General features: G+C 56.1%; 1 protein-coding gene across 1 annotated transcript; it reads right to left on the minus strand.

Moving 5' to 3' along the window:
* Positions 1-249: 249 nt before the first annotated feature.
* Positions 250-12,431, minus strand: LOC132367773 (NUT family member 2G-like). Its single transcript, XM_059926360.1, has 14 exons — positions 12,416-12,431; positions 9,747-10,461; positions 8,665-8,793; positions 7,446-7,618; positions 7,063-7,120; positions 6,697-6,964; positions 6,185-6,301; positions 5,125-5,663; positions 4,043-4,171; positions 2,873-2,996; positions 2,075-2,320; positions 1,563-1,679; positions 522-1,041; positions 250-410 (listed from the first exon to the last, which is right to left on the minus strand). The coding sequence occupies exons 1-14, from the start codon at positions 12,429-12,431 to the stop codon at positions 250-252; spliced, it is 3,312 nt and encodes a 1,103-aa protein (XP_059782343.1).
* Between the last annotated feature and the right edge of the window lie 2,432 nt (positions 12,432-14,863).

The following is a 14,863-nucleotide window of genomic DNA, read 5'->3' on the forward strand; positions in this document are numbered from 1 at the left end:
CTCTCAGGTTCGCTCTCTGCGGAGCAGCTCCACACGAAGAAGATGACAGTGGCCTGAGAGCATTTCCCACCAAAACTATCTTTATTCACAATTTACATACATCACTCCAAAGGTCCTGCCCACACCCACCTCCCCCACCTCCCTAACCCCCCACAATCCCAGGATCAGCTCTGGGGTGAGGAGGAGCCCCTAGGCTCCCCTGGGGGCCGCCCTGGGGGGCTCGCCCTGGAGGGCCGGCCCGGCTGTTCCCTACTGGCTGCAGTGCTTCCTCTTCTTCCTCCTCTTCCCTGTGACAAACGGGTCACGCTTTCTCTTTCTCGGCTGTGAGGGGCGAGCCAGCCCCAGAGCCAAGGCTGGCCTCGCAGAGACCCCGTGGCCAGCCCCGGGGATGGGCAGCTTCTCAGCAGCGGCTGGGCGCCCACACAGAGCCCCCTTGCTCGACTTGGGAGCGGCTGGTGGAGCTGGGCTGGGGCCTCTTCTCTGAGGGGAGGGGGCCTGGGGAGCACTCTGGGCCCCCCAACCTCCAGGGGAGGCCAGGCCTGAGGCAGGGGCAGGAGTCTGGGACAGCCCGCAAGGCGGCAGGCTCTGCGGAGAGGCCAAGAGGGAGGCCAGGCTGGGGAGCGCCTCCTCGTTCTCACTGGACGCGTCCCTGGGCCCTCGGGCCTCCAGAATAGGAGACGCCTCTCTGCGAACAGACACATCCCTGGGTCCCAGTAGAGGGCCAGTGCGCCTTTGACCCTGGGGAGGGGAGGCCCGTCCGGCCCGGAATGGAGAGACCTCCTGACGTCCTCGACAGGGAACAAAGACTCTGAGCACGAACGGGCCAGTGTCTGCTCGGATGGGCCTATGAAGAGCCTCAAAATCACTCTCTGGTGGGCAGGCTTCATCACTGACCCCTCGATGGCGGTCTTGGTCGTGCGTCTGGGCACCTTGGCCGGCGTGGGACTCAGATGGACTTGAGCCCATTCCGGGTGCACTGTGGCTCGGGGCTGCCGGCCCACCTTCCTCCTCTTTCAAGTCCAGGAGTTGTTTCTGCACCAGCTGGTAGGAGGGAGGAGGACAGTGACGGCTCCACGCGCACGTGTGAGAGGAGGCGCACTGGGCAGTGGGACAATGGCCCTGGGGGGGAGGAGGGGACGGGTGACCCCAGGACTAGACTCCAAATACAGACACGGTGGCATTCCTGCCATCCTCCTGCACCTTATTCCCAGCTGTGTGTCCTTCCCTCCGCTCCCGGCTCCCCATCCTCTCCTTCCTATCACCCTGCGCTGCACACACCCCAGAGAGGGCCCTTCCCCATGCCAGGCCTCCGAGGCAGGGAAGGGACGGACAGAGCCATGTGGGTCTCCTGCTCTGGGGCCCTAGCTCTCCCCTGCTCACTGGGGTCCCTCCGTGCCCTGGTCTTCCTGGGTATCCCTTGTCTCCCCTGTTCTACCTGCGATCCCTCCCTCCTCTGGCTCCCCTGAGCCACCTGGTTTCCCCTGTCCCCTGGATCCCCTGGGGTCCCCCCTCCCCTGGAGTCCCCTGGCTCCCTAAGTGTCCCTCTCCCTCCCCTGGCTCACTTCTTCAGGGGTGAGTCCTTCCTCCTGCTCCAGCTCCTCAGCAAGGGCCAAGACATCCAGCTGTGGGTCCGGGGAAAACAATTCTGCCAGGAATCGAGGATGAATGACTGCCTCCACCTCGGACAGAAAGAAGAGGCTGTGAGCATCCTTGGCCAGGAGTGGCCTGTGACACAAGAAGACCAGGAGGGAAAGTGCAAAGCAGAGACCCACCCCCACTCTCCTCCACAAGGCGGGGATGGTCAGCGCACACACACACACACACACACGCACATGCACATACACAGTCACACACAAAAGAGCACATATACAGATGCACATACACAGACACACAAAGGCATACACACAGACACAAACATGTACACACATACATCTACGTAAACCTCCCCGAACACCAGGCTCAGGAACAAGGAGCTGAGCTTAAGTCCCATCGGCCTGAGCAGAACCCAGATCTTGGGTGCTGAGAGTTCCATGCCCTGGCATCTTGTAGACCCCAGGCTCCAGGCCCAGCCTACCTTGGTGACAGAGTGTTCCCGGGAACGCAGCTCGTCAGTGTAGCTCAAGAGACACGGGTCCAAGTAGGTGTCGTCCTCTTCCTGCTTCAGCTCATTTCCGTCCTTTCCACATTCTGCAGGTGACTTGCCTGTGGCTGAGTGGACGTGCCCCACCATCGCCTCCATCCTGTCCACATACTCCCTCACAGTCTCAGGGGGAATCTCCTTGGGCGCCTTGGGCTCCGGGGGCCACTGGGATCTGTGTGGCTTCGGGTGCGAGGGCTGGGCCCTGGGGCCGGACATCCTGGGAGCACAGGCTGAGGCAGAGCAGGAGGAAGGGAAGGAAGGTGAGGGACTCCCGGTCCACCTCCTGACCACCGAGCGCACGTTGGTGAGGGCATTGTTTGGGGGACGTTGATGTGGGTGTGGGAGGGGTCAGGACCATCTGAAGCCTCATGCACAGTTGGAGAGGGGAGGTTAGGGGGTCATCTAAGAGAGTCACAAGTAAGGAAGTGGGGAACCTCCAATTTTCTAGGGGTCTCCCCATCAAGCCCACTTCTTAGGCAGACTTCGTGTGGGGTCCTTTGACAGGGAGGTGTGAGAGGAGTTACAAAACTGACCAAGTCAATACCCCGTAGTGACAAAGGGCAGCTGAGACCCCACCCCCCCACCCCCCGCCTCGGTGGCTGTTTTGGTTGAAAGACCAATGCCCCTGTCTTGAAAGAAAAGGATCCACATGGGGACGGTGGCCAAGCCTAGGCCCCTGTTACCTGTGCCTTCAGCTCCAGTGGGAAGCTGGGTGCCTGGCTGAAGGCCCACTTTCGGGGCTGGGGGCCCCCGAGGATCCAGCTTCGGTGGGGCTGGAGGAGGCAGGTCCTGCACGCACTGCATCCACTGCAAATGCTGAATGTGCATCTCCTCCTCGGCCGCAAATTCCATGAACCTGGGGGGTGACGGAGGCACAGGCCACCCTGAGAAAAAGGCCTGGGTTCTGGAGCCCAACAAAGGCAGCCAAGAATGAGGCACTGGGAGAGGATGTGCCTTGGGGCCGTCAAGGCCCTGTGAGGTGCTGTCCACAGCAGAGAGCTGCTCCTGGAAGTGATAACAAGATCTGGGACCCTTCCTGCCTCACCAGCACTGGAGGGCATTCAACAGCATAGACCCAGGTCGCTGAATTGAACCAGGTCAACGGGACACATGGCTGACCCAGGGGGCACCCTCCTCATGCCCCCGTCCCCATCCAGAACCACATGAAGGGCTGACAGCCAGAGGCTGGAACAGGCATGTGTTCCCCACAGGGGTCCTTGCCCGAATCCAGGACCCTGGGCTAGGACTGAGACTCCTGGAACATAGACCTGGAGACAGGGCCCAGGAGAGGCTGGACGATGTGGATGCTGAGCTTAGAGGAGAGGCCTTCCCTTCCTCTGAGAGGTGATCGTTTGTTTGGTTTCGTTTCTTAAACCAAGGGGATTACCATGGAGCAAACACTGGAAGGGCCGGAGACCCTTGGGCCGACGACAGCTGGCTTCCCCAGCCTCTTCAGGGATGCCAGGGTACCCACTCAGGGCACTTTTCATGAGGAGAGGTGGTCCCAAATCTATGTTAGTGGCCGCCAGCCACCCACCACTAAGGAAGCAGCAGGCTGGCGGGTGGAGCTCTTTCCCCGGCCCAGCCCATATGGCCGGAGTTGGACCCCTACTGGACTCACAGCTTCACCCTGCCCCGTCCTGAGACCTTCATGTCAAGGCAAGGGTAGGTCAAAATCAGGGGAAGGCAGAGCTCCTGGTGGAGGAAGGACAGAAGTCTCAAACTCTCAAGGTGAGGGAGGGGTTTCTGGGGGACAGTAGGGCTCCTGGGCTGCAGGAACCCTGTGCTGGGTGACAGCCCTTCTCCTCTGTCCTCTCTGATGAGCACCCCCACGGCCAGACCCTGCCCTCACCCACTCGCCTCACCCTCCACGCAGCCCCTGGGCCCAGGACGCTGACTCACTTTTCCGCCCTCTCGTAGTAGATCATCCGGTCAAGGTTGCTCAAGCGCCGCCATTCCTGCACGGCCCTCCACAGTCCCTCCTCCAGCGGCATGTAGGGATTCAGGCGGGCCACGAATCGAAGCACTGGGCTGTAAGCCCTCGGGGTCAGTCTCCGGGCCCAGCCCAGCCCGCACCTGCCTGACCCCACCCGCCCATGTGGACCACACATCACTCAACCCAGAATGACTGAGCAACAGGAGGGTGAGAGGCGGGCGTCTGGGAGGGCAAAGACAAGCCTTCCCGGTCACTGCTGTCACCGCCTCACACTCACTCAAGGATGACCATCCACTCCCAGGCTAGAGCTGGGACATTGTGCCTTGGGGAGCTCTTTTCCTCCTCAAGGCTGCATTTTCATAATAAAAATCACCATCATCAATGAGGCGTGTCATGTGCCAAGCAATCTGCTAACACTTCATAGATTAGCCCAAGGCGTCTTCTGCACAGTCCTCTGAGTGAAGTGTAATTGTCCCCTTTTTACGAGGGACCGGAGGTTTAGGATGGAAATGCCTGCCAGGCTCACAAGTCTAGTGGGAGAGAGCCCACGCCCTTAGGAGAGCTCTACCATCAGCCTGTTCCTCGTGGAATTCTCCACAACGAAGTGGAGGCATGCATAAAGCGCCCTCCTGGGCCCCGCGCTCCTCCCCCTCCTCTGAAGTGACCTCCCCTGGCCATGTACGCTCAAGTCCTGTATGAAGGACACGGCACCACAGGAGAGTGCGGCATCCACTCCTTGGCTCCTCACCTTACACCACGACCCTCTCTGACTGCAAGTCTTCAGTCCATATTACCATGAGAATCATGGAAGAGCAAGCTGGCCAGACTCACAGGGTGGTGGGGCCAGTTGAGATAGGGCACATTTCAGTCCTGATGTCACGGACTGGCAGGCCCACCCTTGTGACCGACAATGTGCCTTCTCATAGCATGGACATCGCCCTCACACCTTCCTTCCAGTAGCCCTAGAAAGCTAACGTGCGAGTCCATCCCCAGTTCCTCTTTATCTAAAAGCTCCCATAAGCTCAGGACCCCCTGAGCGTTCACTCACATGAGAAAGCAGGAAAAAGCTTCTGCATCAGGACTCAGGTGAAAGTGTCTCCGGGCCAGGGGCTTGATGTGCTGCCAACGTCGGAAGTTACTGTACTCTCTCTGGGGTTTAGAGGAGCCATCCTGCGAGGCGTTGGACTGGTTGGTGGCCAGGCGGCCCTCCCTGGAAGTGCCATGTGGCCATGGCCCAGAGTTCACTGGGCGAATGATAGGGGCCAGCTGGGCAGCTGGTGGTGGAGCTTGAGGAGGAAAGCCTGGGGTCCAGCCTCCCTTGCCAGCCTGACGTCCTCGAGAGGGAACAAAGACTCTGAGCACGAACGGGCCAGTGTCTGTTCGGATGGGCCTATGAAGAGCCTCAACATCAATCTCTGGTGGGCAGGCTTCATCACTGACCCCTCGATGGCGGTCTTGGTCGTGCCTCTGGGCACCTTGGCCGGTGTGGGACTCAGATGGACTTGAGCCCATTCCGGGTGCACTGTGGCTCGGGGCTGCCGGCCCACCCTTGTACTCTTTCAAGGCCAGGAGTCGTTTCTGCACCAACTGGTAGGAGGGAGGAGGACAGTGACGGCTCCACGCGCACGTGTGAGAGGAGGCGCACTGGGCAGTGGGACAATGGCCCTGGGGGGGAGGAGGGGACGGGTGACCCCAGGACTAGACTCCAAATACAGACACGGTGGCATTCCTGCCATCCTCCTGCACCTTATTCCCAGCTGTGTGTCCTTCCCTCCGCTCCCGGCTCCCCATCCTCTCCTTCCTATCACCCTGCGCTGCACACACCCCAGAGAGGGCCCTTCCCCATGCCAGGCCTCCGAGGCAGGGAAGGGACGGACAGAGCCATGTGGGCCTCCTGCTCTGGGGCCCTACCTCTCCCCTGCTCACTGGGGTCCCTCCGTGCCCTGGTCTTCCTGGGTGTCCCTTGTCTCCCCTGTTCTACCTGCGATCCCTCCCTCCTCTGGCTCCCCTGGGCCACCTGGTTTCCCCTGTCCCCTGGATCCCCTGGGGTCCCCCCTCCCCTGGAGTCCCCTGGCTCCCTAAGTGTCCCTCTCCCTCCCCTGGCTCACTTCTTCAGGGGTGAGTCCTTCCTCCTGCTCCAGCTCCTCAGCAAGGGCCAAGACATCCAGCTGTGGGTCCGGGGAAAACAATTCTGCCAGGAATCGAGGATGAATGACTGCCTCCACCTCGGACAGAAAGAAGAGGCTGTGAGCATCCTTGGCCAGGAGTGGCCTGTGACACAAGAAGACCAGGAGGGAAAGTGCAAAGCAGAGACCCACCCCCACTCTCCTCCACAAGGCGGGGATGGTCAGCGCACACACACACACACACACACGCACATGCACATACACAGTCACACACAAAAGAGCACATATACAGATGCACATACACAGACACACAAAGGCATACACACAGACACAAACATGTACACACATACATCTACGTAAACCTCCCCGAACACCAGGCTCAGGAACAAGGAGCTGAGCTTAAGTCCCATCGGCCTGAGCAGAACCCAGATTTTGGGTGCTGAGAGTTCCATGCCCTGGCATCTTGTAGACCCCAGGCTCCAGGCCCAGCCTACCTTGGTGACAGAGTGTTCCCGGGAACGCAGCTCGTCAGTGTAGCTCAAGAGACACGGGTCCAAGTAGGTGTCGTCCTCTTCCTGCTTCAGCTCATTTCCGTCCTTTCCACATTCTGCAGGTGACTTGCCTGTGGCTGAGTGGATGTGCCCCACCAGCGCCTCCATCCTGTCCACATACTCCCTCACAGTCTCAGGGGGAATCTCCTTGGGCGCCTTGGGCTCCGGGGGCCACTGGGATCTGTGTGGCTTCGGGTGCGAGGGCTGGGCCCTGGGGCCGGACATCCTGGGAGCACAGGCTGAGGCAGAGCAGGAGGAAGGGAAGGAAGGTGAGGGACTCTCAATCCACCTCCTGACCACCGAGCGCACGTTGGTGAGGGCATTGTCTGGGGGACGTTGATGTGGATGTGGGCGGGGTCAGGACCATCTGAAGCCTCATGCACAGTTGGAGAGGGGAGGTTAGGGGGTCATCTAAGAGAGTCACAAGTAAGGAAGTGGGGAACCTCCAATTTTCTAGGGGTCTCCCCATCAAGCCCACTTCTTAGGCAGACTTCGTGTGGGGTCCTTTGACAGGGAGGTGTGAGAGGAGTTACAAAACTGACCAAGTCAATACCCCGTAGTGACAAAGGGCAGCTGAGACCCCACCCCCCCACCCCCCGCCTCGGTGGCTGTTTTGGTTGAAAGACCAATGCCCCTGTCTTGAAAGAAAAGGATCCACATGGGGACGGTGGCCAAGCCTAGGCCCCTGTTACCTGTGCCTTCAGCTCCAGTGGGAAGCTGGGTGCCTGGCTGAAGGCCCACTTTCGGGGCTGGGGGCCCCCGAGGATCCAGCTTCGGTGGGGCTGGAGGAGGCAGGTCCTGCGCGCACTGCATCCACTGCAAATGCTTAATGTGCGTCTCCTCCTCGGCCGCAAATTCCATGAACCTTGGGGGTGACGGAGGCACAGGCCACCCTGAGAAAAAGGCCTGGGTTCTGGAGCCCAACAAAGGCAGCCAAGAATGAGGCACTGGGAGAGGATGTGCCTTGGGGCCGTCAAGGCCCTGTGAGGTGCTGTCCACAGCAGAGAGCTGCTCCTGGAAGTGATAACAAGATCTGGGACCCTTCCTGCCTCACCAGCACTGGAGGGCATTCAACAGCATAGACCCAGGTCGCTGAATTGAACCAGGTCAACGGGACACATGGCTGACCCAGGGGGCACCCTCCTCATGCCCCCGTCCCCATCCAGAACCACATGAAGGGCTGACAGCCAGAGGCTGGAACAGGCATGTGTTCCCCACAGGGGTCCTTGCCCGAATCCAGGACCCTGGGCTAGGACTGAGACTCCTGGAACATAGACCTGGAGACAGGGCCCAGGAGAGGCTGGACGATGTGGATGCTGAGCTTAGAGGAGAGGCCTTCCCTTCCTCTGAGAGACGCTCGTTTGTTTGGTTTCGTTTCTTAAACCAAGGGGATTACCATGGAGCAAACACTGGAAGGGCCGGAGACCCTTGGGCCGACGACAGCTGGCTTCCCCAGCCTCTTCAGGGATGCCAGGGTACCCACACAGGGCACTTTTCATGAGGAGAGGGGGTCCCAAATCTATGTTAGTGGCCGCCAGCCACCCACCACTAAGGAAGCAGCAGGCTGGCGGGTGGAGCTCTTTCCCCGGCCCAGCCCATATGGCCGGAGTTGGACCCCTACTGGACACACAGCTTCACCCTGCCCCGTCCTGAGACCTTCATGTCAAGGCAAGGGTAGGTCAAAATCAGAGGAGGGCAGAGCTCCTGGTGGAGGAAGGACAGAAGTCTCAAACTCTCAAGGTGAGGGAGGGGTTTCTGGGGGACAGTAGGGCTCCTGGGCTGCAGGAACCCTGTGCTGGGTGACAGCCCTTCTCCTCTGTCCTCTCTGATGAGCACCCCCACGGCCAGACCCTGCCCTCACCCACTCGCCTCACCCTCCACGCAGCCCCTGGGCCCAGGACGCTGACTCACTTTTCCGCCCTCTCGTAGTAGATCATCCGGTCAAGGTTGCTCAAGCGCCGCCATTCCTGCACGGCCCTCCACAGTCCCTCCTCCAGCGGCATGTAGGGATTCAGGCGGGCCACGAATCGAAGCACTGGGCTGTAAGCCCTCGGGGTCAGTCTCCGGGCCCAGCCCAGCCCGCACCTGCCTGACCCCACCCGCCCATGTGGACCACACATCACTCAACCCAGAATGACTGAGCAACAGGAGGGTGAGAGGCGGGCGTCTGGGAGGGCAAAGACAAGCCTTCCCGGTCACTGCTGTCACCGCCTCACACTCACTCAAGGATGACCATCCACTCCCAGGCTAGAGCTGGGACATTGTGCCTTGGGGAGCTCTTTTCCTCCTCAAGGCTGCATTTTCATAATAAAAATCACCATCATCAATGAGGCGTGTCATGTGCCAAGCAATCTGCTAACACTTCATAGATTAGCCCAAGGCGTCTTCTGCACAGTCCTCTGAGTGAAGTGTAATTGTCCCCTTTTTACGAGGGACCGGAGGTTTAGGATGGAAATGCCTGCCAGGCTCACAAGTCTAGTGGGAGAGAGCCCACGCCCTTAGGAGAGCTCTACCATCAGCCTGTTCCTCGTGGAATTCTCCACAACGAAGTGGAGGCATGCATAAAGCGCCCTCCTGGGCCCCGCGCTCCTCCCCCTCCTCTGAAGTGACCTCCCCTGGCCATGTACGCTCAAGTCCTGTATGAAGGACACGGCACCACAGGAGAGTGCGGCATCCACTCCTTGGCTCCTCACCTTACACCACGACCCTCTCTGACTGCAAGTCTTCAGTCCAGATTACCATGAGAATCATGGAAGAGCAAGCTGGCCAGACTCACAGGGTGGTGGGGCCAGTTGAGATAGGGCACATTTCAGTCCTGATGTCACGGACTGGCAGGCCCACCCATGTGACCGACAGTGTGCCTTCTCATAGCATGGACATCGCCCTCACACCTTCCTTCCAGTAGCCCTAGAAAGCTAACGTGCGAGTCCATCCCCAGTTCCTCTTTATCTAAAAGCTCCCATAAGCTGAGGACCCCTTGAGCGTTCACTCACATGAGAAAGCAGGAAAAAGCTTCTGCATCAGGACTCCGGTGAAAGTGTCTCCGGGCCAGGGGCTTGAGGTGTTGCCAACGTCGGAAGTTACTGTACTCTCTCTGGGGGTTAGAGGAGCCATCCTGCGAGGCGTTGGACTGGTTGGTGGCCAGGCGGCCCTCCCTGGAAGTGCCATGTGGCCATGGCCCAGAGTTCACTGGGCGAATGATAGGGGCCAGCTGGGCAGCTGGTGGTGGAGCTTGAGGAGGAAAGCCTGGGGTCCAGCCTCCCTTGCCAGCCTGACTAACTCCAACAGCTGGAGCAGTCACAACGGTCCCCATCACAGGGGTTGCTATGAATTCGGGTGCAGGACATGCAGCACTCCTGCTGAGGGCCCCTGGAGCGCTCCAGTTGAGGGGGGCCTGAGTAACGACAAAGGTCTGAGTCTGGGGGGCCTCCACTGGCCTCCCTTGTGACCTGACTTGGACAGTGAGGTTGCAAGCCCCAGGGGCACTGGGGCCATGGCCACCATTAACCACCAAAGGCGTCCTGGGGAAAGCTGGCAGCAGCAGGCTGCTGCCAGGAGGGAATGCTGGGGTGATGGGACGTGGCAGGTGCTGCTGCCAGGGTGGCCGGTGCTGGGCGCCAGGAGTGGGTGGAGGGAAGGGCACTGCCGTGAAAGTAGACAAGGAGGCACCGGGGTTCATGGTCACATCCGTTCCCAGCACTGGCCATGCTGTGGAGGCAAAGGAAAGGAGTGAATGGAGGAGGAGAATGGGCAAGTGGGACCGAGGCTTTCTGTGGCATCAGAGTGTACATCTCCACAGGTGAGGGACACTTGGACAAGGGAAACTGTGCAGCGTGCAAATGTCTTCAAGTGATTTTCATGCCCTGACCTCCAGTTGAGAATTATTCCACTGGTGACCCCGCGCCCATCCACCAAGCTCCCTGACCCCTGTCTGCCGAGAAGAAATCGCCTCAGCAAGCACTGACTTGGAGAGCCTCCCTAAGGCACCCCCTGGCACCTAAGCCTCACAGGCTGTCTCCCAAGACCTGGAACTGGGTGGACATCCGCTCTGTGAGAAATGCCCCTCAGCCGGCGTACTAGCAGGTAGGGACCTTCTCCAAGGTAAGTTCTAGGCCCCCAAAGGCCCTTTGTGGACAGGCACTGTGTAAAATATTGGGGCCCCACCTCCTCCTCAGTCCTCCTTTTCCTGATGCTCAGTATAAATCCCCTCTTTCTTTCCTAGCCTCACAAAACAAAACAAAATGCTGGAAAATATCTCTCTAATGGAATCTTGATACAAACCCTTAACACTGGCCCAGAATGCACCTGCATCTCAGAACAACCCACAGCAGACATGTAACATGGGCCAGGTCCTGCCACCCCCTCCCCAGTGCCCAGAGTCACTGTCATCACTCAGGAGTTCTGTTCCTAGGAGGCGGTGCGGGTTGGGGGGGGTCTGAGAAGTAGGTGCATGTCCCTTAGATTCTGTCATTTCACAGCCAGTGATGGCTGCAGAGGATTAAACAAGGGCCAGGGAATTGTCATGTTACATTGGTCATGGGAGTACAGACCGCCTGTGGTCCTTCCCCCTCCAGCTCCCAATAACGGAAAGACAATCTGAGAAGCAGGCAGAAGCCAGTTGCCATGGCGATCAAGTTGTCTGGATCACATCCCTGTTCAGGAGAACAAGGTACACACCACGGTGCACCTAATTAACCAGAACAGGTGTCATAGGACGTTTAATAATAACACAGAAGATCGTCTTCCTGCCCCTGGGCTACACTCCTTCCCCCTTTAAAAGAGGAAGCAGCCTTCACAGACATTCCACCCGAAACAACCCCACTCCACATCTGTCCCCTGTCCATGAAGGAGTGACAGGAAATATGAACAAACTCTTCCTCTCAAGGCAGCCTGAGGGTCCACCATGAGATACTGGACGAGATCAAGTAGGTCTGAAGTACTGCGATTCCACAAAAGGAAGAACAATTCAGAGCAACTCAGGAACCTGAGCCCTCTCTTGGCTGAAGTTACACGGTTGCCCATCCCCTGTTGAATCCCAAGCAACAGTTGCCTGAACTGAGAAGTGAGCTCTGGGCTGGGAGAAGTGGACGAGGTGTGGGCTGCGGCAGTTAGAGTAACCTCCTGCCTAGCTCTCGGAGAGGACACTTCACTGCAGGTGTGGCCACACACAGCCCCACTGAATAGTTTTCTCACCAAGACCATCTCTCCCCACGGCCCCCTTAGATACAGTATGCTCCTGTTCAAATCCCTTAGAAAGATATGGTGAGGCAAGCTTCAGGTGCCTCAGGAACACAAGACACGTCTAGGCTTTCCTCATGACCCTCCCTGTGTCACCACCAGGACATTACACACATCCTTACACACACGTTTCAAAGTGGCTTGTCTCCCTTCTAGAAAGAATCAACCTGCCTGCTGCCATCCTTTCTCCATAGCCAGGGCAATTCCTCTTGATCCACCTCCAATGACCCCTCCTCCCCAGTGCAGTCTCAGGTTTCTTCAGGCTCCCCAGTCTCCCCAGGTGAAATGTCCTCGTGTGTCCAGGGCTCTCTTCTCCCTCTACTTCAGTCCAACTGTGTGCCCACCGTGAAGTGCCACGTGTGAACCCGAAGGATGTGAGGGATGGCAGGGTCTCTGAGAACACACCCCCAGCCTATAGGCTTACCTCCTTCTGAAGCCATCCTGCAGGCTTGGGCACGGACTACTGCTGCCTGGTAGCCTCAATGAGAAAAGTCAAGACCAGGACCCAGAGAGTGACCTGCTTCAACAGACGCTCAGGATCCAACTGAAGGAGGGGCACGTTTGAGTCATAACAGTAGAATGTGGCTGAAACATTCTGCAGTGGGGGAGGGGCAGAGGGCACGTGGGTCTGGGTAGGGTGGGGGTGGGGAGACATTCCACGAGGGCTCTGGCAGGTAGGCAAGAACCGGAAGTTCCTTCCACCTCACACAGTGGCAACACAATTGGCGTGTGCCTCTTTACGCAGTTTATACACTGTTTTTTTGATTCACGGCACCGAGGTTGGACTTGACGGTCCCTTCCTTTCACTTCTTTTTCCATCAACCTAGTTTTGTGTCCCTCAACACACTCTGCTTCCTACCTGGCTCTTGACTTACTTCAACAGAGACTAGACTTTCTGAACAAAATTCAGAACTGTTAGTCTGATAAACACTTGGGTATTTATGGCCACATGGAACTGAGTATTTGAAATTAGGATTGTCTCAGCAGATCCAGTGTCTTTGACTGCTGTATGTACATCACTCCTAAGGGAGTGGTCCTTGTGCTCCAACCAACATCCAGCAGGACCAGCCTTACTAATGATCCTTTGTGCTGGAAAGCCCCCGTCCATCAAAAAACCGTCATGCAGCCCCCATGTCCAAGACCAGAATTCACTAAATGTCTTTCTCATAGTATTCCATGGTTGTAAAAGATTTAGTTTTTTACCTTTTAAATGATTTTAGTATAATATTTTAAGCGAGCAACACCGTCTCATGGTTCAAAATTAAATTGTGCAAAATGGAATATGCAGTGGCGAGTCCTCCTCCCACCTCTTTCCCCTGTCAACCCAATCCTCTTTCCTGGAGGAAACCAGTGTTATCTCTTTCACTAAAATCTTCCCAGAGATACGTCATGCAACTAAAAACGAAGGCAATCTGTTTTCAGTTTTTAAAATGCCTTCATTTTTTTTCTAGATGAAAATTCATATATGTTCCAATATATCTGAGGATATTTCCAATGATTGTCTTTGTACGGGTATTGTGGCTCCTGTGTTTCTGCACTAGATTCCTAGAACAAGACTTTCTAGTCTCTTAAATTTCAAAGCACCTGAAAAAATAGGGTGGCTCGATCTAGTAAAGAAAAGTAACAAATGCCTAACTGAATTTGACTTTTGAATTTCACATAAACAATGAATTCATTTTTAGTACAACTTTGTCCCATGCAACATTTTGGACATAGTTTTACTGCAAATTCTTTCCCTGTTTATCTGAAATTTACATTTAACTTGAAATCTGTATTTTATCTGGCAACACTACCAAAAAATCAGAACATACTAAGCTATTATCAGTTACTCATCCTTATGAGAAAGAGAACTTGGAGTGATGAGACTCAAGTGTGCACCTTGGCTCCAACAGAAAACACAACTGTAAACATACACAAAATCTGCAGGCTCTTTGGATGAAATGGATTTGGAAGAGCCATCATATAGCACTGAACATCTTGGCTTAGTAGGGGTAAGGACAGAAGTAAGGAACAAGAAGGCAGAAAATCTTCTTCTCTTTCCTTATGTTAAAGGGACTAAACATCCTAGAGCCCTGGTTTTTCTAGGTGTTAAAAGTCCACTACCCATGAGATGGATGTGCACCTTGACACAATGCCAAGAGTTTATCCACCAGTGTCCAATCCCCATTCAGACAAGCCCACTTCCATCTAAATCCTAGCCTGCAAGCCCTGCTTACAAGTTTGTTAATTTCCTGTCTGCATTACATACACTTGCTCTTTACAATCTAGGCTCATCGTTGCATATGGCCCCATCTGCATGGGAATGATGGTAGCATTCCTTTTACAAAACTTGTCTGATTATTATTTTCATATTGAGAATCCATGTCAGTCAGTTTACCACTATCAAAATGATATGAAAGAGTATTCGTGGTTTGTGTTGTGAGAAGAGAGGACTGTTAGGAAACTTGTCAAGGGAGATGAAGGCTGAAAACCTCAGAGGATGGCAACCAAATCTCTTGCGAGACGAGATTCTCTCACTGCTGTAGCTGCAGTAGAACTCCAACTGATTGTGGGGTGTTGGGGAAGGAAACAGAGGTTTAGAAGGACTGTGCCACAGTGTGAAAAAGACTCCTGTTGGTGTTTAAGAAGTCCCTTGCCCCTTGTCAGGAAAAACTGACTCAGAAGAAGATGAGAAGATAAGGTGAGAATATTTCAAGCAACATCATGGTGAACTTTATATCTAAAGAAACTCCTGTCGGGGACTGAAAAAAATAAACAGTTTGGGAATATCGCTCAGTACTGGAGCTTTTACAATGAAGGAAAACTCATATGATTTTCAACCAATAACCTCATTCTAGAGGGATTGTGAGGCAAAATATTGTACCCAGGCACT

The sequence above is a fragment of the Balaenoptera ricei genome, chromosome 6, assembly GCF_028023285.1.
Source record: "Balaenoptera ricei isolate mBalRic1 chromosome 6, mBalRic1.hap2, whole genome shotgun sequence".
NCBI classification, from domain to species: domain Eukaryota; kingdom Metazoa; phylum Chordata; class Mammalia; order Artiodactyla; family Balaenopteridae; genus Balaenoptera; species Balaenoptera ricei.